This window comes from Plecotus auritus (assembly GCF_963455305.1).
Source record: "Plecotus auritus genome assembly, chromosome: 6".
In the NCBI taxonomy this organism is placed as follows: domain Eukaryota; kingdom Metazoa; phylum Chordata; class Mammalia; order Chiroptera; family Vespertilionidae; genus Plecotus; species Plecotus auritus.
The window spans coordinates 171,410,975-171,433,034 of record NC_137773.1 but is presented as its reverse complement, the minus strand read 5'-3'; the positions used below and the strand labels follow the sequence as shown (position 1 = coordinate 171,433,034).

At 46.3% G+C, this 22,060-nt stretch overlaps 1 protein-coding gene across 5 annotated transcripts; it reads left to right on the top strand.

Moving 5' to 3' along the window:
* The first annotated feature begins 27 nt into the window (after positions 1-27).
* Positions 28-21,981, top strand: ZNF621 (zinc finger protein 621). Of its 5 annotated transcripts, none has more exons than XM_080672719.1 (7): positions 28-116; positions 219-268; positions 11,411-11,496; positions 13,734-13,802; positions 15,420-15,546; positions 16,119-16,226; positions 17,840-21,981. In XM_080672719.1, the coding sequence occupies exons 4-7, from the start codon at positions 13,800-13,802 to the stop codon at positions 18,916-18,918; spliced, it is 1,317 nt and encodes a 438-aa protein (XP_080528845.1). In that variant the 5' UTR covers positions 28-116; positions 219-268; positions 11,411-11,496; positions 13,734-13,799; the 3' UTR covers positions 18,919-21,981. The 5 variants fall into 5 exon arrangements, with proteins under 5 accessions (XP_080528845.1, XP_080528846.1, XP_080528847.1 ...); XM_080672721.1 differs by lacking the exons at positions 28-116; positions 219-268 and adding exons at positions 2,164-2,239; positions 3,401-3,553; XM_080672720.1 differs by having other exon boundaries at positions 50-268.
* The last annotated feature ends 79 nt before the right edge of the window (positions 21,982-22,060 follow it).

Genomic DNA, 22,060 nt, shown 5'->3' with positions numbered 1-22,060 from the left:
GCGCCTGCGCCGCGCGGGTTAGCCCTCAGGTCAAGTCGGGGTTCGCATCCCGGGCTGGCTAACAGCTTTGTTTACCCGGGGCGGAGTGCCGGGTTTTTAAGCTCTTTGCCTTTGGGGTGAGGAGGTGGCGGGAGGAATGGGGCCCGAGGGGAACAGAACACATTCGCAGGGTGCGAGGCAGCATTAATTTTACCTGTGCCTCCTTATTTTCTCCTCAGTCACTTCTCAGAACCTGGAGGGCGGTTTGGTCCAGGCCTCTTGGCACCAGGTGAGCCAGCATCCTCTCAGCCTCTCTTGATCCCCATCCTTTTGATGTGTCGATGTAAGAAGCGTTCAAACCTGTTATGAGTTTATTCAAGCCAAACTGATGACAATTGGCAGGAAGCAGAACCTCAACAGATTGAGAAAATGCCCTGGAAAATGGTAGTTTTGCATCTTATTTTATACATTACAGCCAAAAGAGAAGACGTAAGTGGGCTACTTGAAATCCATTGGTGATAGATTAGTGAGGCAGCAGAAAGCAAAGGGTATGTGTGTGTGTAATTGGATAAAAGGTAAATGATAGACACATACTTCTTTTACGTAGGTGGGTACAAGATAGTTAAGGTGTATGTTTAAAATGATAACTATGAGGGGATTTGCTGTCTCTACTCCGGTGCCTGCACTTTGAGGAGTCCAGAAAAAGAGTAATTACTTTGTTATTGCAAAGGCATGTTTTTCTGGTATGTTATCTTAGATGCAAAAAGACAAGAGACAGCCTTAATTAAGGTGAGGATTGTCCTTTGTTAGGGAAAAATGCCTTAGGCATGACTACCCCATAAACTGCTTTTAGTTAAAAAATTTTAATTTAAAACCATCCCTATGTGGTTACTCTGGGTCAGTGGTCAGCAAACTCATTAGTCAACAGAGCCAAATATCAACAGTACCACGATTGAAATTTCTTTGGAGAGCCAAATTTTTTAAACTTGAACTTCTAACGCCACTTCTTCAAAATAGACTTGCCCAGGCTGTGGTATTTTGTGGAAGAGCCACACTCAAGGGGCCAAAGAGCCGCATGTGGCTCTCGAGCCGCGGTTTGCCGACCACGGCTCTAGGTCTCTGAGTTTGTAAGGCTGCCTTGCAGGCCTCCCCTGAGCTTGTCAGGTTTAGTATTTGGGGGAAAAAAGTGAGTATGGAGGGATTGATTGGGATAGATTTGGTATTGAGGCTGAAAAGTAGAAATTAACTGAAAAGTGGAAATTGCAGCACTGCGTACAGTGAAGACCCCTTTCACCCCATCCACAAGATTGTTATCCTTGGAGAACACAATTTGAATAATTATTTTGTAGATCCCATTGGGTTTTCTACATAGACATGCCATCTGTGAATAAAGAGTTTTATTTTTTTTCTTTCAAGTCTGGGTGCCTTTATTTATTTTTCTTGCCTAATTGCACTGGCTGGAACCTTCTGTTCAGTATTGAGAAGTGGTGAGAGCAGCTGTCATTGTTGCTGCTCTTTCTGCGTTCCGTGTTTTTTCTGTTTCATTTTGAATATATATTTTTTTTTATTGATTTTTTACAGAAAGGAAGGGAGAGGGATAGAGAGCTAGAAACATCGATGAGAGAGAAACATCGATCAGCTGCCTCCTGCACACCTCCCACTGGAGATGTGCCCGCAACCAAGGTACATGCCCTTGACCGGAATCGAACCCGGGACCCTTCAGTCCACAGGCCGACACTCTATCCACTGAGCCAAACCGGTTTCGGCTTTCTGTTTCATTTTGTATTGCTCTGCCTTACATGCACTACTCCCCGCTACCCCCAACCCCTGCAATTTCTGATTTGCCGTTAATCCCATGACGTATATTTTTCATCTCAGACATTGGAGTTTTCATATCTAGAAGTTTGATTTAAAGATCTTTAAAGAAATATATCTTGTATCTGTTTAACTTTTAAACATATGGTATATGTTTATAATTATTTTAATGTCCTCTGTTGTGAATGCCAGACATTGTTCCCTTCAGTCCTTTCAAAGGATCCTTTCTCCGGCTTTGGGTCCTTTACGTACAGCCATGCCTTGATCAGTACTCTGTTAAATTTTCTAGGGGAACTGTCTGCAGGTGAGTTGTATTCTTTCCCTGTTCAGCTCTTTGCTTTTCTGTTCTATAAATTTTAGCTGTCTTGATCCCCTCAGACTCTACATGACCTGGCTCTGTCTCAGTTTCCACTCCTTGCATTATAGCCTGGAAACTTCTGGCGTGGTAAGCTGGGGGAATCGTGGGGCTTACCTCTTTGTTTCCCACGTCTCAGGAATTGTCTTTCATTGCTTGATAACCAATTTCTTAAAAACTGTTGGTTTATGTAATTTTGTCTTATGGAGGTTCAGGCAGGGGGTTAATCAGATCATTGAATCCCTGCAGATGAGAAATGGAAGTTGTCCCTTAGCATTTTGAAAAACATTTCCCTTTACATTTGCCATGTAATGTCTTGCCATCTTGACTCTCCAGTCTTCATGTATGTGTTGTTTTTCCTTCTCCAAAGCCTATAGGATCTTTTTTTAAAAAAATATATTTTGTTGATTTTTTACAGAGAGGAAGGGAGAGGGATAGAGAGCTAGAAACATCGATGAGAGAGAAACATCGATCAGCTGCCTCCTGGACACTCCCTACTGGGTATGTGCCCGCAACCAAGGTACATGCCCCTGACCAGAATCGAACCCAGGACCCTTGAGTCCGCAGGCCGACGCTCCATCCACTGAGCCAAACCAGTTAGGGCCTTTAGGATCTTTTCATGTTCTCATTTTTCTGAGACTTCTCAATGCTGTGCCTTTGTATAGATGTTTTTCATTCATTGTCCTAAATAATTTGTGGGCCCTCCCTCCTCCCTGGTGCTTTTAAACAGAGAGAATATTTTACCAAAATATCCTGAGCTCATCCTTGGTCCTGTGGTGTGAATTGATCTTTTGGTTTACTTCCCCCTCTGCCAGCAGTTAAGATTCAGCTTTCTCTGCTTTTCTAATTTAGGTACCATCCATCCTGTATTTTCTGCCTCTTAACATTTTGTTAATACCTCCTCTTGGGCCATGATGTTACTATCATTTTAGTGGGATCAAGGAGGAAGTGGAGATCAGTACAAAAGTGCTGTGTGTGGGCTGTGTTTATACCGATGCCCCTGTGCATGTGCACACAAGGTCCAGGTAGGGGGAAGGAGCCAGGGGGACCGACAGCTACACAGAGCGGGGCATGGCAGAGTCAGCGCAGAGATCCACAGGGGATGACCACAGAGGGGTGCAGTGATGAGGGCAGTGCTGGCTGAGGGCTGGCCCCTGAGGTGGGGGCGGGTGCTGGCCAGCCGTCCTTGATTATACCACCTGACCCAGTGGGCCTCTGCCCCTGTACTTAGGCTCCACTGCCCTCACACAGGTATGAGCAGGAACCTGTGGTTTCAGGAGCCAGTGACCTTTGAGGACGTGGCCGTGTACTTCACTCAGAATGAATGGGACATCCTGGACCCTGTGCAGAGGGCCCTGTACAGGGAGGTGATGCTGGAGAACTATGCAAATGTGGCTTTCATGGGTAAGACATTTCTTCTCCCTGTTTTGTCTGCCTCTACCCTTTCGGCATCTTGTCCTCTTTCTTCCTTAGACGTTGTGGGTCTCTAAAAACCCTCCTGGGCAGTTGCTCTAAAGGCTGAGCTCCCCAGAAGCTACTGGATGGGGAGAACCCTGGGTTCCCAGGTTTTGAAATCTGCTGTCCCTCCAGCCCTGGGAGGGGCTCTGCCCTAAGCACGGTGGGAAATGAAGGTTTCTTGGGAGCTCAGCAGAGCCCCTGTGTGTCCCTGTCCTCCAAGGTCCCTGAAGAAGATCTGGGACTCCTCACGAGTGAGGGGTTATCCCAGGACTCCTCCCCCTTGTTCTCCAGTCCGGGAGTTCTTCCTCTCACCGAGGGCCTCTGCCCATCACTTCCCTCTGTCTGCCCTTTTAGCCATCCCAGTCACTTGCGGGAAAGCTCTTGGTCTTTTGCTCTAGTGAACAACCTTTTTTTTTTTTTTGGCGCCCGAACAGGGACATGAAAGAACAGTGTTTTCTGTCTCCCCGTCTTCATGCTCTTTATGGGAAGGCTGCCTGGCCTCACCTGCCTCTTCCCCCACGGAGTCTTCCTTTCACTGGGGTGGGGGGGGGGGGTCTGCTCCGTGGTGATCTTTGGTGCCGTTTTCTGCACAGACTGGAAAATATCCACACACTCGGCAATTTAGATCCACCTGCCCCTGTGTCCCCTGCAGCACACGTCTTCTGTTTGCAACATCAGGGGCTGACGGCTGTGTTTTCTTTTTGGGGTGTCAGGCTGTGAGACCAGAACTGAGAAGGAAAAATCCACTCCAAAGGAACACATTGCCAAGGAATCAGAGTCCCAGAGACTGACACTGGCAGGGCTGCCAGGGAATGTTCCCCAGGACCTTGATCTTGGGAGCAGCCCAGGGCAGCAGCACAGCCACTGGGTAGTTACGAAGACAGAGTCAGAGAGGAGAAATTTCATTGATGGGTCATTCCAGTATCACGAGGCCCAGGCTATTGAGAGTGGGGAGAAGTGTGAGAAACTAGGAAAAAACATTAGCGTCAACACACCCCTCACTGCGAATCAGCCAGTGCCTGGTGGTCAGATATCTTATGAATGTAGAAAATGTGACAGATATTTCAGTCGAATGGCTGACTTCCACCGACATCAGAGATGTCACACTGGTGAAACGTCTTTTGAATGCAAAGAATGTGGGAAAGACTCCAGATGTAACTCATATAACTCATTACTTACTCGGCATCAGGTAGTTCACACTGGAAAGAAACGGTTTAAATGTAAAGAGTGTGGGAAAGGTGTAAGTTCAGACACAGCCTTGAGTCAGCACCAGAGAATCCACACTGGAGAGAAGCCCTATGAGGGGAAGGAGAGCAGCAAGGCCTTCAGTAGCAGCTCCACCCTCCTCCAGCACCAGAGGTTCCCCGCTGGGAAAAACTCTATGAGTGTAAAGAGCGTGGGAAGCAATTGAGCTCCAACACAGCCTTGACTCGGCACCAGCGCATTCACACCGGGGAGAAACCTTTTGAATGTAAGGAGTGTGGGAAGGCATTTGTTCAGAAATTCACCCTGGTTCAGCACGAGCGAGTGCACTCTGGTGAGAGACCTTACGAGTGTAAGGTGTGTGGGAAAACCTTTAGCTGGTGCGGAAGGTTCTTTCTACATAAGAAACTACACATGCAGAAGGCATCTGTCCCAGAGGAGGACTAGCCACAGCTGGGCTCACTGCCTCTCCTGGTGTCTCAGTGTCATCACTGTTCTCCCTGGACTGTGCTCTGCCGGGGTTCTTGTCCCAGCATTACAAAGGGTTCAGCAATCTGGAGAAAGGAGTTGCGCGTCGATTCAATAAGGAGTCCAAGGACGAAAGATAATTTTGAAAGGTACTGGGTGGGGGTCAGAGGAGCTTCAGCTAAGGGAGCTAAAGACTACCCCTTGACTCAGGAGTCCGTGCTTTTATTAACACAATTTGTCCTAAGGCAGTGGTCGGCAAACCACGGCTCGTGAGCCACATGCGGCTGCCGCGGTTTACCGCTCTGTTGACTAATGAGTTTGCCGACCACTGTCCTAAGACAAGGTGGAGATAATACACTTCAGGGTAGGGTTTACAGAAGCATTGTCAGGTTAGGGAATAGCCTACAGCTGTTCAGGTGTTTGGCCAACAGGAGGCAATAACATGCAGATTAAGATGCTCTGAGCTGTCTGGCAGTAGACAATCCTATTCAGGTTTGGGGGAGATGCTTTTTAGCCGTCCCAGATGATTCAGCCCTGCTGACATGCTGGAATTGGCTTCCGGCAGTGCTCATTCTTTTTTTTAAATCCTCACCTAAGGATATGTGTATTGATTTTAGAGGGAGAGGGGAAGAGAGAGAGAGAGAGAGAGAGAAACAGCGATGTGAGAGAAACAGTGATCAACTGGGATTTAACCCACAACCTAGTTATGTGCCCTGACTGGGATTGAAGCCATAACCTTTTGGTGTATGGGACCATGTTCCAACCAACTGAGCCACTGGCCAGGGCTGGACTGTACTGCAGTAATTCTTAACTGTATGCCTCTGTTCCTACAGCTCTGCGTAACTGGAATGCCCACTTCTCTCCCTGTCCCAGTAAGATGTTTAATTCAGACTCCCGGCTTCCCCAAATTCTCTGAGCACTTGTTTCCCCAACATGTACTTTCTTTACAGTTAGAAAAGACAAAAGAACCAGCCTCAAAACTTACAAACTTGAAAGGAATGTAAGTTTCTAGACTGGAAGGCTATACTTAGTGTCCAGTAAGACGGATTAGAGTACCAGGTTTGAAGAGGAGATCCTCAAAAGTATCTAGAGAGAGAAAACAAAAGATCAGGGATAAAAAAATGCCATCCCATTTCTCAACAGTAACCTTGAAAGTTAGATGACTATGGTGCATGCCTTCAAAATTTCAAGGGAAAATGATTTCGCCCAGATTTAAAGACATTTCAGACCCTTTAAATCTTAAAACTTTTATTTCCCATGTATCCTTCCTCAGAGGTGCAACGTTAAGGGGTAAACCAGAAAGATGAAGATATATGGATACCTTATTATAATCTGCAATTGGAAGTCTCCCAAACTCACCAACAGAGGGGCCTTGTCCATTGGAGCCATCTGCATCTAGGACATTCTACTAGAGTTCAAACTTTCAGAGACCTCAGGTGCAGCCCCACCCACACTACTTATGACTCTGAATTTACTCTTGACTACTCAATTGCTGTCTGTGCCTTAGCAAAAGTTGGGGTGTATGTACCCTGAATCAGATGCAAGATGCTATCTGTCTTAAATTTATCCATCTCATTGCTGTTCCAAGTGACCTCACAGCAGGGAACATTTTTTAGCAACTTCATCTAGTTTTTTTTTTTTTTTTTTTTTTTTTTCAGTCAGGGTATTAGCTACCACTTTTGCAGGCAGCTTGACAGCCCACTGCAGGAAGCAGAGGGTTAAGTTACAGAAACTCGATGTTAATTTATCTGTAAAATAGGGATGACAATCTACCTCATAATTCTGTGTTGAGGATGAGCTGCATTAATCCATGTAGAGGTGCTTAGCACAGTGACTGGAGTTTAATAAAAATGTTATTTATTAGAATGTGATTGATACGTTTTGACTTAATGTGTACACCAGTGAAACAATCACCACAAGGTAATAAACAGCCAACCCCCCAAAATTTTGCTTATGCTCTTGGCTCCCCACAGGCAAGCACTGATGTGCTTTCTGTCACTTTGCCTTCATTTTTCTCTTCTAGGATTTTATATGAATGTTGTCACACTATGTACTTTGCTCCGGTCCAGTGTCTTTCACTTGGCATGATGATTTTGCGGTTCACCCATGTTGCATACATCAGTGGTCCATTCCTTTTTATTTCTGAGTAGCATTGCACTATGGATACATCACAGTCTGTCCATTCACCTCTTGATGGCCATTTGGGTTGTTTCTAGTTTCTGGCTGTTACATATAAAACTGCCGTGAACATTTGTGTTCAAGTATTTGTAAGTGTATATGCTTTTATTTATCCTGGTAAATGCCAGGAGTGGAATAGCCAGGTCATAGATAGGTGTATATTTAGGTTTTTAAGAATCCTCAGAATTGTTCTACAGAGTTGTGGCATTTACATTCCCACCATTGTGTGAGGGTTCCACTTCTAATACATCTTTGCCTACACTTGATATTTCATTCATTTTAATTTTAACTATTCTGATAAGTATATGACACTATCTTATTGAGGTTTTAATTTGCATTTCCCTGATGACTAATGATATTGAGCATATTGTCATGAGTTTACTTACCTTCCATTATGTCTTCTTTGGTAAAGTGTTTGTATTTTCTGCCCATGTTTTAATTGGGTTTTCTTTTTATTGATATTTAAGCGGTCTTTATATACCAGGGGTCCTCAAACTTTCTAAACAGGGGGCCAGTTCACTGTCCCTCAGACCGTTGGAGGGCCGGACTATAGTTAAAAAAAAAACTATGAACAAATTCCTATGCGCACTGCGGGCCTGGGACGAGTCGGCTGCTAAGCAGGACAGGCAGCGGCACCCGGCGGGCCGGATAAATGTCCTTGGCGGGCCACATGTGGCCTGCGGCTGTAGTTTGAGGACCCCTGTTATATACTATTGACACAAGTCCTCTTTCATAGATGTGATTTCCAAATATTTTCTCCCTGCTTGTGGTTTGTCTTTTCATTCTCTTAACCGTAGCTTTTGAAGAGCAGAAGATTTCAATATGGATTAGGTCCAATTTTTCAGTTCTTTTATGTATTGTGCTTTTAGTATCATATGTAAGAAATATTTGCCTTACCCAAGTTTATAAAGGCTTTTTCCTATTTTTCCTTCCTGTTTTTATAGTTTAAAATTTTACATTTAGATCTATCATCGGTTTTGAATTAAATTTTGTATAGGGTGTGAGATATGGACTTACGTTCTTCCCTCCTTCTCTTTTTAAATGGATCACGTATTGTAGCACCATTTTTTGAAAGCATGGTTCCTTCTGTTCTGAATTGCCTCTGCACCATTGTTACAAATCAGTTGTCCATGTCTGTGTGGGCCCAGCACTAGATTCTGTTTTGTTGCATTGATCTCTTTGTCCATTACGATGCCATTAACACACTGCCCTAATTGAAGCCATGCAGTGTCAGTCATCCTACTGTGGTTTCTGCCCAAGTTGTTTAGGCCATTCTAGGTCCTTTGCGTTTCCATGTGAATTTTAGAATCATTTTGTCTCTTTCTACAAAACACATCCTAGGATTTTGTATTGAATCTATAGATCAACTTTGGAACAACACTCATTGTAGATAGAGTCTTTTGACTCATGAACATTATAAATGTATTCATTTATTTAGACCTTAATTGCTTTTAGCAGTGTTTTATAACTTTACTGTTTAGATCTTTTACATGTTTTCTCAGATTTATGTCTAAATATTTTATATTTTTGATGCTCTAATAAATAGTAAATTACTAATTTTCATTGATGGTATGCAGAAATAGAATTTTTGTATTTTGATCTTTTAGCCTGCAACCTTGCACAACTCAATTAGTTCTAGTAACATTTGTAGATTCCATAGGCTTTTGTAACATTGACAAAGCCTTTTACATCTTTCTTTCCAATTTTGGATGTACTTTCTTTTTCTTGACTTATTGCATGGGCTAGTGCAGGGGTGGGCAAACTTTTTGACTCGAGGGCCACAATGGGTTCTTAAACTGGACCGGAGGGCCGGAACAAAAGCATGGATGGAGTGTTTGTGTGAACTAATATAAATTCAAAGTAAAGGAGTGGAGGGGTGAGCAAGAGAACCCTCCGCTCTTTCGGCTCCGCGGGCCGGATAGAACAGCCAAACGGGCCGGATCTGGCCCGCGGGCCGTAGTTTGCCCACGGCTGGGCTAGTGGCTGGGGTAGTGTGTTTTTAGGGAGAGCCAATCTCTCTGGCATTGGCCAGGTGAGGGACACCCAGCTCCAGACTGTAATTTTGCTGATCCAGGAGTAGATTCCTTGACAGCTGCAAAGACTAAAGTTTCCCGTCTCTCCTGATTCACCGTGCCATGCAGCTGCCTCTAGGTCAGTGCTCCTGGCACTCAGTCCCTCTGGTGAAGCTGTTCTGGGGAAGAGCAGGACTAAGCCATTTAAATATAGGGCATGTCCTGTATACACAGGATGCCTGGCAACCTTAGTCACCATTATTTTGGTTGTTAAATGGATCTGCCCCAAAGGTCCCTCACAGGTGTAGGTCCTAGGAAGGGGGGGTGGTGGGGCGGGCAGGTGGATCCAGAGACATAGAAGCATAGGACAGACTGACGAGTTTCAGAGGGAAGGTGGGTGGGTAGAGATTAAGCAAAGAACTTATATGCATATATGCATAGCCCGTGAACACAGACAATAGTGTGGCGAAGGCCTGGGAGGGGGTGCGGGGGATTAATGGGGGGAAAAAGAGGCACATCTGTAATACTTTCAACAATAAAGGTAAATTAAAAAGTAAAAAGTCAGGTGGAAACCATGGTTTTCCTAAGGGCTGCCCAGCCTAGGACCCAAGCAGGATCCTTGGCTTAGGCACCTAAGAGATGACACAACAGGAGCCATCCTCCCTACACCTGCACAGCCCACGTGACCCACGCAGTAGCGGCGGCCGACAGCCGCTGGGGCAGTCCGTTACCTGTGGCCCCACCTGGGCCTAGAGGCCGAGGTCTGAGCGGAGCGAGGTTGTATCCGTGCGTTGACGCCCCTGTCCCAAGTCTGTAACAAGGGTCCCAGCTGGCAGGGGCCTCACCCCCACCAGCGACGGCGCAGGCAGGGACCCGCCCCCGCTCCCGCCCCCAACCCCAACCCCACCCCCACCCCCACCCCCACCCCCACCCCCACCCCCACCCCTTCCGCAGCCGGCCCAGTCACGTGGGGACGGGCGCGGGGACCACCGAGATGGGCGGCCTCCGGCGGCCTAGAGGGGCGCTGAGCGCACGCGCTCGCTTCCGCATCGGCTTTTAGCCGCCAGCTTTTCGCGGTTCGGAGCGGAAGGGTGTGCGTTCCAGCGAGTTCTCCGTGCCAGGTCCGCCCGGTGCCGGCCTCCTCACTTTCCCTGGCGCCCCGTCCGCGCCCCCGCCCCCACCCCCGAGCTCGGTCCTTTTGGTGGCTGCGCGGCCTCCAGAGCCCGGGTCAGCCCCTGCCCACCGCAGCGTGCTCCTCTTTTCTGCCCCAAAGAACTTGGCCCAACAGCCTCCCGCGCCCGCTGCTGAGTTTCTGTGTTGGGCGTCTCGGCCAGCATTACCCACTAGAACACTTTTATTCTTTTTTAAAAATATATATTTTATTGATTTTTTACAGAGAAGAAGGGAGAGGGATAGAGAGTTAGAAACATGGATGAGAGAGAAACATGGATCAGCTGCCTTCTGCACACTCCCCACTGGGGAAGTGCCCGCAAGCAAGGTACATGCCTTTGACCGGAATTGAACCTGGGACCCTTCAGTCCGCATGCTGACGCTCTATCCACTGAGCCAAACCGGTCAGGGCAACACTTTTATTCTTTTTCCGCAGCCACCCATCCCTGTCCCGCCTTTCCACAGGCACCTTTTTTGGGTCAATGGCATGGTCCCTGTAAGAGCTTTGTTAGGTGTTTAGGTTACTCTAGGGGCCCGGCTCCTCTGGGATCTCAGCCGCCCGGTGTGCATGGCTCAGCAGCCCTGGGACTGAGCGGCAGGTGCGGGACTGCCCTGAGGTCCAGGCGGAGCACTTGGTGAGGAGGTGGGGCGAGCAGCCAGAGGGCGCTGAGCGAGCCTCCCACCAGTGCTGGGCATGAGCCTGGAAGGGCCACAGGCGGCTGTGGGCGATGCAGGACTGAGCTCCCGGCACTCATGGCTCTTCTTCTCTTAGCTTCTAAGGTTCTTGCTTTTCCAAACCCAGAAGACAGTGCCCGAAGCCAGGGGACACCAGCCATGCTCCAAACAACTTGGCCTCAGGTGAGCTGAGCTTCCTTTCAGTCTTTTAAAAAGCACATCAGCGCCGGGCTGGCGTGGGCCTTCTGAACCAGGAGGTCAGGTTCCAGGAGGTCACGGTTGGATTCCCGATTAAGGCCCTGCCCCGGTTGTGGACTGGATCCCTGGTGAGGGACGAGCAGGAGACAGCCGGTCAATGATTCTCTCTCATCATTGATGTTTCTGCCTCTCTGTCCCTCTCCCTTCCTCTCTGAAATCACTACTAATTAATTAATTAATTATTTATTTTTTTTATTTTTTATTAAGGTATTATATGTGTACATATCTTACCATTGCTACAAATTAATTTTTTTAAAAATCACCTTAGCTCTCAGTTGATCAGAAAGGACCAAGAAGGCCTAATGTGGCCAGGCTCTGGTTTTCTCTTTGAGTCTGTCCCCAGGGCGATGGCCGTAAATACCAGGTGGAGGAAAGGAGAGTTTTGTGTCTAGAGAGGGATGAATTTGGATGTGTAGGTTTAAGTGTAAAAGCCTAGAAATTCTCCTTCACTATGGAAGTCTAGAAGATGTTCTACAGAGAAAAGGCACCTGCTGAGATCAGAGAAATTCTTCATCGAAGGGCAATCTCTCCAGACATATCCCAGAGAGACCAGCATTGTTTTTCCCATATGCACTTTCTAAATGCTGGGTGCATAGTACTGAATAATGCAGACAAGTTCCCTTTTCTCATTAGCCAATTAGACAGACTGCAAACAGATACACAAGTTAATACCATAATTACATGTTGCGAAAGCACAATGCTTCTCAAGAGCGTGGTCCACTGGCAGTGTGGGCGTCACTTGGGAGCTCATTAGAATTGCAGAGTCTTGGGTCCCGTCCTAGATTCAATAAAACGGGGGAGGAGGATAGCGGGGCCAGAAATCTGCTGTAAACGCCCTTCAGGTGATTATATAGACCTTCTCAAGTTTGAGACACCTCAAAGAAGCTACCTCTGCAGGGGAGGGAGGCCTCCTAGAGGTAGGACTTCCTGTCAAGGATGCGATAGAAACAGTCTTGGGAACTGCTGAAGAGAGGACTTTTCAGAGACAAGGACAGCAAATGCAAAGCCCCTGAAGTGGGGGGTGGGGGGGGGGTGGGGGAGAGCTGGGTGTACTTTAGAAACGGGGAAGTCAGAGAAAGTTGTTCAGTGTGAGATGGAAGAAGTAGGCACGTGTCCTGTAGGTCGCTATGAAGACGGTTTCTACTCTGGGTTCACTGGGAAAGCACTAAAGAATTTTAAAAAGGGGAGGTGACATGGTTAGATTTATCTATTTAAAAGATTTTCCATAGTGGTGAGTTATTTGTGGAAGGGTATTGGTCAGTTGCATATTGTAGATCAGGTAAGAGATTAAGTATTGTCTTTTTTTGTTTGTAATTAGACTTCATTTTTTAGAGAAGTTTTCGTTTCATAGCAAAATTGAGCAGCAAAAGCAGATCCCATGTCCTTCTGCCTCCAAACATGCATAGCCTTCCCCATTATTTTGTCACCCATCAGAGTGGTACGTTAGTTACAACTGATGAACCTACATTGACACATCATAATCACCCAGAGCCCATAGTTTGCATTCACTTTTTTTTGTTATTTTTTAAAATATATTTTTATTGATTTCAGAAAGGAAGGGAGAGAGAGAGAAAGACAGAAACATCATTGATGAGAGAGAATCATTGATTGGCTGCCTCCTGCAAGCCCCCTACTGGGGATGGAGCCCGTCACCCGGGCATATGCCCTGACCGGGAATCGAACTGTGACCTCCTGGTTCATAGGTTGATATTTAACCATTTGGCCACACCTGCTGAGCAGGTTCATTCTTGGTGTTGTACGTTTTATGGGTTACAAATGTATGTGACATGTATCCACCACTATAGCATCATACAGAGTGTTTTCATAGTCCTAAAAATTCTTTGGGCTCTACTTATTCATCCCTCCCTCCCTCCCTAGAAACCATTGATCTTTTCAACTATTTACCTTGTTTTGCCTTTTTCAGAATGCCGAATTGTTGGAAGTACGTTGTATAGGCTTTTCAGATTGGTGTCGTTCACTTAGTCATGTTCATTTAAGGTTGCTCTGTGACTTTTCATGGGTTGATTTTATTTTACTGTTGAATAATATTCCATCGTCTGGACGCACCACAGTTTGTTTAGACATTTACCTACTAAGGACATCGTGGTGGCTTCCAAGTTTGGGCCATTCTGAGTAAAGCTGCTGTAAACTTGTGTGTGCAGGTTTTTGTGTGGACATAACCCTTCGGCTGGTTTGGGAAGACACCAAGGACGTGATTGCTGGAGCACATGGTAAGAGTATGTTTAGTTTTGTAAGAAACTGCCAGACTGCCTTCATAGCGGCTGTACCATTTTGCATTACCACCAGCGACGAGCGAGAGTTCCTCTTCCCCTCTTCACCAGCATTTGGCTGTCAGAGTTCTGTTCTCGATTTGGCTATTCTGATAGGTGTGTATCTCATTGTTTTAATTTGCATTTCCCGGATGACATATGATTAGTAAACATCTTATCATGTACTTATTTGCCTTCTGTATGTCGTCTTCTTTTTTAAAAAAAATATATTTTATTGATTTTTTCACAGAGAGGAAGGGAGAGGGATAGAGAGTTAGAAACATCGATGAGAAACATCGATCAGCTGCCTCCTGCACACCTCCCACTGGGGATGTGCCCGCAACCAAGGTAAATGCCCTTGACTGGAATCGAACCTGGAACCCTTCAGTCTGCAGGCCAACGCTCTATCCACTGAGCCAAACCGGTTAGGGCTGTGTGTCTTCTTCTTCTTCTTCTTCTTCTTTTTTTTTTTTTTAGTATTTTTATTGATTTAAGAGAGGAAGGGAGAGAGAGATAGAAACATAAATGGATCTGTGCCCAGAGACAGGGCACTGCCAACCTTGTTTGAATACAGGTGGTTCAGAGAAGAGACTGGAGCAGGCAGATTGTGGGTTTTCTTCACCAGAGCTAGCTTTTTGATAAAGTAAGAAGGTATGAAAAGAAATTTGCAAAATTCTGGAAAAACTTTTTTTTAAAAAATATTTTTATTGATTCCAGATAGGAAGGGAGAGGGAGAGAGAGATAGAAACATCAATGATGAGAGAGAATCATTGATCGGCTGCCTCCTGCACACCCCCTACTGGGGATTGAGCCTGCAACCCCAAGCATGTGTCCTTGACCGGAATCGAACCTGGGACCCTTTAGTGCACAGGCCGATGCTCTATCTATCCACTGAGCCAAACCAGCTAGGGCTGGAAAATTTTTTGAGGATTGGCTCCTCTGCAGATGGAGCTGTGCGTGCATACTTTATTTTTATTATTCTTTTTAATGTTAATCTTTTAAAAAATATTTTTATTGATTTCAGAGAGGAAGGGAGAGGGACAGAGATAGAAACAACAATGATGAGAGAGAATCACTAATCGGCTGCCTCCTGTACGCCCCCTTTGGGGGATTGAGCCCACAACCTGAACATATGCCCTTGACCAGAATCGAACCCGGGACCCTTCAGTCCGCAGACTGATGCACTATCCACTGAGCCAAACCATCGAGGGCTGTGCGTGTGTACTTTAGATGGGCGGAGACGGGGTGAGTGGCAGCTACCTGCAGTGGTTAGTGTATAGAAATACCAGATTATGGAGTACTTGAGATAGGAGGTGCCAGAGGGACAGATCCTTAGGGGTTGATGCGGTCACCAGGCAGAGAGCCCCAGATGCCAGGCTATGAGATTAGGATGACTCAGAACAGAGCTGAGCAGATGGGAGCGTGTTGGGGTTCCATGTTTGAAGTGGAACCACTGGCTGAAGGCGATCTTCTTGATAGAGCAGACCTTCCACAGGGCTCAGCGTTGGGGGACCCTGCAGTTCAGGCTGCCTCCTTCTGCCCTTCACTCAGAGCTTGAGCAGGAACCTGTTGTTTCAGGAGTCCGTGACCTTTGAGGACGTGGCTGTGTACTTCACCCAGAATCAATGGGCCAGCCTGGACCCCGTGCAGAGGGCCCTGTACAGGGAGGTGATGCTGGAGAACTATGCGAATGTGGCCGCCCTGGGTAGGTCTCTCTCAGTGGCTCTTCGTGATAGTTTGACATCTTTCTCAGATATTTGGGGGGATTCTAGTAGCCCTTGGGTTGGATGACTCCAGGGGGGAGTTCTGCAGTCCCAGCCTCTGGAGATGCTGGGTGGGGAGATCCCCGGAACCCCTTGGTTTTGAAACTAGACTTCCTTACATCTCAGGGAAGAGCGAGGTTCTGGGCACTGAGTGGAAGGACTTCCCGGTGCCCTCGGTGACCTGTTCCTCCATCCTTCCATTGTCCTGGGGTTGTGGGTCCTCCTCTCTGAGGAGGAGTCTCCCAGGCTCTCAGTGCATATATCCTTCCTGAGGGGTTTTCCTCTCTGATAAGTCAGGGGAAGGTTGAAATTTCCTTGGAGAATGGTTGTCCCCCTGTCATTCCCCTGGACCACTTTAGAGTCCATCCTCAGAACCCTTGGCTGGCTCACGTGGTCTCCTAGGGGGTCCATTTCTCTCCCCTCCCAACTAGCCCGTTAGGAACTGGGCCAAGAGAGATCTCAGGAAGAGGTCCGGACGTCTCCCTCAACTTGTCTGTCTTTTTTCTTACTGAAGTAGCATCTCCAGCCCCCAAGCCGGATCTGATCTCCCAGCTGGAGAGAGGGAGCGCACCCTGGGGCCCCGATCCTTGGGAAGCAGAGGTTTTGCGAGGCATCTGTCCAGGTGAGTAAGAGAATATAGCAGTTTCTGGTTTGGCCTTCCCGGTTTACTGGAAATGTTTCTTCTGCAGCAGAAGACAAAGCTCCCTGTTGTCCATAAGGCAGGTGCACTCTGACCTCCACTGAGTTCCAGCCCCGAGGTCAGAGAGACCAGTCCCCGGAGTGCTTGTGCACACTGTCTGCACACACACGTGGCTGTGCTCCTGCAGAAAACTGTGGCCCAGGAGCTCCTGAACCACTTCCTTTCTCACCAGTGGAAATATTTAATTTCATGCCAGTTTTCATGACAGAGGAGTAGGGTTTCTGCCATATTTTAAGGAAAATTTGATTCTGTGGGTCAAACTGATTTCTTTGTGCCACAGCTATGAATTTTATTTTAATTTGCCTTTTTTGGTGCAGTTTAAAGATTCCTATGCCATAATATTTGGGTTTGCATTGTATTGTCCTATATGGGGTTGCATAGGAGAAGGCAAGGAATATTCCCCCCACCACGGCACCCAGCACATACGCACAGCCTCTCATTTCCCCGAGATGGCTTCCCAGTCCTGGGACCTTTTCATTACTTGGTTTTCTTTCCTTTCGAATGAAGGTTTCAGGCCCCACTTCTCACACCTACTGTGATTTTGTAACTAATGGTTCGTTTAGCAACGATGCCACTGTGGCCTACAGCTCTCCAACTTCTGTTCCAGCTGACTTTTTGGAGGAATCTTTTATCTCAGGATATTACGTGGAACATTTAAAAATGGCATTATTAGGCCATTATTTAGAATTTAGAATTCGGGTGGTTTCCTGGCCTATAGGGGGTGCATTATGATCTGTTGTTTGCTCACTTGTGTTCCCAGCCTGCTCTGCCTCGTCTTTTTTTAATCCTCACCCAAGGATATTTTTCCATTGATTTTTAAAATATTTTTAATGATTTCAGAGAGGAATGGAGAGGGGAGAGACAGATAGAAACATCAATGATGAGAGAGAATCATTGACTGGCTGCCTCCTGCATGCCCTCTAATGGGGATCAAGCCCGCAACTCTGGCATGTGCCCTTGACTGGAATTGAACCTGGGATCCTTTAGTCCATAGGCTGACGCTCTATCCACTGAGCCAGACCAGCAAAGGCCCGTTGATTTTTAGGTAGTGGAAGTAAGAGGGAAAGACAGAGAGAAATGTTGATGTGAGAGAAACACATTGGTTGGTTGCCTCCTCCACGAGCCCCGACTAGGACCCAGGCCAGGGAGGAGCCTGCAGCTCAGGCATGTGCCCTTGACCGGAATCAAACCAGGAATCCTTCGGTCCTCAGGCCGATGCTCTATCCACTGAGCCAAACTGGCTAGGGCTCCCTCCCATTCTTAAAGTTCTCATTCTGCCCATTTTACCTGCCTTTGTGCCCCCAACTCCAGCCTTCCTTACGGGAGGCACTTCCTGTTTCCAATGTCATTACTTTTTCAGTTGTATGTTATTACAGCACTTCCCTTTTTCTCTCTTGTCCTCCTTAATGGATGCTTATAGCCATTTCATGGGTATATTTTTTAAAAATTGCATCCTACAAGAGAGAATTAGGACCACTGGATTCTGCTTTCTGTCCAGCTCAGTAATTTGGAGTGCTCATGGTTGCTTTGGTCAGGTGACGAGTCCTGGATCAAGGATGAAGAGCCTGCTGTAAAGCAGGAAGCCTCCGGAGAAACAGAGCGGCTCAGAGTGCCGGGAGGTGGCCTCAGAAATGTTTCTCAGCACCTTGATTTTAAAAGCAAGGCCACGTGGCCAACTTTCAGCCTGAATCCGAATCTGATACTTCGAGGGGGAATGAAGTTCTATGAGTGCAAAGAATGTGGGAAAATCTTCAGGTACAACTCAAGGCTCATTCGGCATCAGATGAGCCACACCGGGGAGAAGCCCTTCAAATGTAAGGAATGTAGCAAAGCTTTCAAGTCCAGCTATGACTGTATTATACACGAGAAGAATCACATTGGGGCAGGGCCCTATGAATGCAAGGAGTGTGGCAAAGGTTTGAGTTCCAACACCGCCTTGACTCAGCATCAGAGGATCCACACGGGGGAGAAGCCCTACAAATGCAAGGAGTGCGGCAAGGCCTTCCGCAGGAATGCAGCCTGCCTTCAGCATCAGCGATTACACACGGGGGAGAAACTCTATGAGTGCAAGGAATGCTGGAAGGCCTTTGGTTGTAGGTCAGTTTTCATTGTCCACCAGAGAATTCATACTGGGGAGAAGCCCTACCAGTGTAAGGAGTGTGGCAAGGCGTTCACGCAGAAGATAGCCTCCATTCAGCACCAGAGAGTTCATACGGGAGAGAGGCCTTACGAGTGTAAGGTGTGTGGGAAAGCCTTCAAATGGTACGGCAGTTTTGTTCAGCATCAGAAATTGCACCCCGTGGAGAAAAAGCCCGTCCTGACGAGTCCCCAGTGCGCCTCTTCAGCCTTGTCGCCGGGTCCTCTCCAGAGCCCATGCGTGGCTCCCGCTGTGGCCACACCCTCACTGACCTTGCCGCAGGCTGTGCTTCTTCCTACCTCTGGGCCTTTGTTCATGCTGCTGCCCACATCTGGAATGCCTTCGCCACCTGTCCAAATAGTGCAAGTCTTCCAGGCCCTTGCTCCCATCGTCAAGCCTTCCCCAGTTCATCTCTCCTCTCGTGAGCTTTATCTTGCCACGCCTGCGGCTCTCATGCCCAGCAAATCTTCAACCTAATTTGAGTTTCATTTGTATTTTTTTCCTCACCTTACATGTGGTTCAACTGTTTCAGCACACACTGCATTGTAATCTATCTATATATTTAAAGATTGTCTTTACATAATATGTCTCTTTTCTTTTGGGGATGGAAATACTTGATCTTTGCCTTGGCCCCTTTCTGGCCTGAATAGTAATGGCTGTATCTGTATTGTGGGGGTGCTGGTCGGACACTGGAGTGTTAGAGAAGTTTGGGAGAGAGCACATCCCTGTGTTAGGCCATTAGAGAGAAGCCACCTGAGAGAAATGGAGGAGAGTAGAGAATTGTAATACATTTGCAACAACAGACTTTAGAAATGAATGCAGATTGTTTAGAATAGTGCGAGATGGTGTAGTAATGCAGTTGAAGTTGCATTGTCCTCGGCTCGGATCATTGAGGATCTCATACACCTGTGCCAAAGCTCGTGTGAAATGACCAGTTTGATTTTCTGCCTTCCCCCAAACCAGTGTCCATTGTGGAGAGACCGAGAAGCAGGCTGGCAGAGACCTCCAAGGAGCGTCAGCAGACCTGACTTTAAAGTGTTAACTGTTCCTTAGAGACAAAGCTATTCTAAGATAAAGTGGTGCTTCCCTAACACTAGTGAGATTCATGACAGTTGATGCCACATTGGTGGGTCCATTAAACAAACCCACTCATTCATTCTCTTAAAAATATTGGGTGTCGGCTGTGTGCCAGGCACTGTCGGAAAACCAGGGAAAAATATGGTGGAGGTCTTCACCCTCTTGAATCTTACAGTTATTTGGGAAGACAGTGGGACAGATACTTTAACAAATTATTTAAATGTGACGGAAATGTGTGGGGTGTTGTGCGAGAATCCAGGAAAAAGGAGGGCCTGAGGGAAAAGCAAAGGTCCTGAGGTAGGAAGAGCTCATCTCAGATACTAAGAGAAATCCAATGTGGCGGGGGTAGTAAGTGAGGGATGGAGAAAACAGTATAACACAGAGTCGTTTTACTAGCACAACTCGCTTACTCGTTACACAGATTCTTCAAGGTCCACCCTAAAGCAAATAACTGGCCCAAATATTTTACCCAACCATTTTATTTTGAAATTGTTAAACCTGTAGAAAAGTTGAAAGAATGGTACAATGAATACCTGTATACCTTCCCTATAGATTAAATAACTTAACATTATTTTCACATTTGCATTTTCTATCTTCATACGTATGTATGTATAGTTTCCTAACTCATTCCAAAGTAAGTTGCAGGGATCAGACACTTCCCCCCTGACTTCTTCAGCTGTATCTCCTGAGAATTTAAGGCAATCCTCCCACATAATCACAAAAGCATTCTCACACCCAAGAAAATGTACCACAATGTGGGGGTACCATCTAATTTACAGTCCATTAAAAAATCTCTCCTGATTTCCTCCGTACCTTTTCTAAAGCTGATTTTTTTCCCCAATCCAAGCTCCAATGAAGGTTTTCCATGGATTTGGTTGTTACATCTTTTCTAGAACAGTCCCCTGATTAAAAACAAAAGGAGCCCTAACCCCGTGGTTGGCAAACTGCGGCTCGCGAGCCACATGCGGCTCTTTGGCCCCTTGAGTGTGGCTCTTCCACAAAATACCACAGCCTGGGCGAGTCTATTTTGAAGAAGTGGTGTTAGAAGAAGTTTAAGTTTAAAAAATTTGGCTCTCAAAAGAAATTTCAATCATTGTACTGTTGATATTTGGCTCTGTTGACTAATGAGTTTGCCGACCACTGTCCTGACCAGTTTGGCTCAGTGGATAGAGTGTCGGCCTGCGGACTGAAGGGTCCCAGGTTCAATTCCGGTCAAGGGCATGTATCTTCATTGCGGCACATCCCCAGTAGGGAGTGTGCAGGAGGCAGCTGATTGATGTTTCTGTCTCATTGATGTTTCGAACTATCCCTCTCCCTTCCTCTCTGTAAAAAATCAATAAAATATATATTAAAAAACAAAAAACAAAATGATACTGACTTTTTAAAAGTTGTTTTACATATACTGAGGTATATTATATGATTCACCTGTTTCAGGCATACAATTCAATTATTTCTTTAGTAACATTAAACGTGACCATAAATCAGTTTAATATTTTCATCCAGTAAGGTCCCTCCTGCCCAAGCAACCATTAATCTACTTTCTGTCTCCATAAATCTTTTTTTTAATGAACAGTTCCTATTTCTTATTTTAAAAAGTTTTTAAATTGATTTCAGAGAGGAAGGAAGAAGGAGAAAGAGATAGAAACATTGATAAGAATCATTGTTTGGCCCTGGCTGGTTTGGCTTAGTGGATAGAGCGTTGGCCTGTGGACTGAGGGGTCCCAGGTTCGATTCCAGTCAAGGGCATGTACCTTGGTTGCGGGCACATCCCCAGTGGGGGGTGTGCAGGAGGCAGCTGATCGATGTTTCTCTCTCATCGATGTTTCTAACTCTCCCTCTCCCTCTCTGTAAAAAAATCAAAATATATTTAAAAAAAAAATCATTGATCGGCTGCCTTCTGTACGCCCTCTACTGGGGGTTGAACCAGCAACCTAGGCATGTGCCCTGACCGTGCCGGTGACCTGGTTCATAGGTTGATGCTTAACCACTGAGCAACACTGTCTGGACAACAGTTTCTATTTTTAAAAAGTGCTTTTGGGCTTTCTAGCACAATATGATGTCCATGCTTAGCTGGTACTTCCCAGCCCTAGCCCTGGAATCAACCATTTCTCCAAGCAGTCCTGATGTGGGACATGATATTTAGAAACCAAGACTGGGGACCAGATGTCTTATGGTATCTTGAACATGGATGGCCCGAGGCTGGGATTTGTACATGTTCGCTAGTTCAGGCCTGGGGGGCTGTTGGACATTCACCTGGCTTTCATGTGAAAACGCAAAGTGAATGATCAGATGGATCTCTGTGATCTTGGTGCTAAAATATGACAATCGAGGCATTGATTTTTGGTTCTTATTTGAACTTGTAGCCATTATGGTTTGTGTATGTGTGTGTAAGAAAAGAGTAAATAATCTGTGATTGGCTGCCATGTCTAATTCATTCGATTTCCAAATAACTGACAAGAGTGTCTGACATGTTGAAGGCTTTCAGTAAGTGCTTTTTAAATAAATTACCAAAGCATCTTTGTATAAATAGTTATTGCCTTCA

Bases quoted from the DNA above. Each gene is read 5' to 3' on its own strand.
- ZNF621 (XM_080672719.1), top strand. The intron at 15,547-16,118 runs GTAGGTCTCTCT...TTCTTACTGAAG, and splicing joins TGCGAATGTGGCCGCCCTGG to TAGCATCTCCAGCCCCCAAG. The intron at 16,227-17,839 runs GTGAGTAAGAGA...TGCTTTGGTCAG, and splicing joins TTTGCGAGGCATCTGTCCAG to GTGACGAGTCCTGGATCAAG.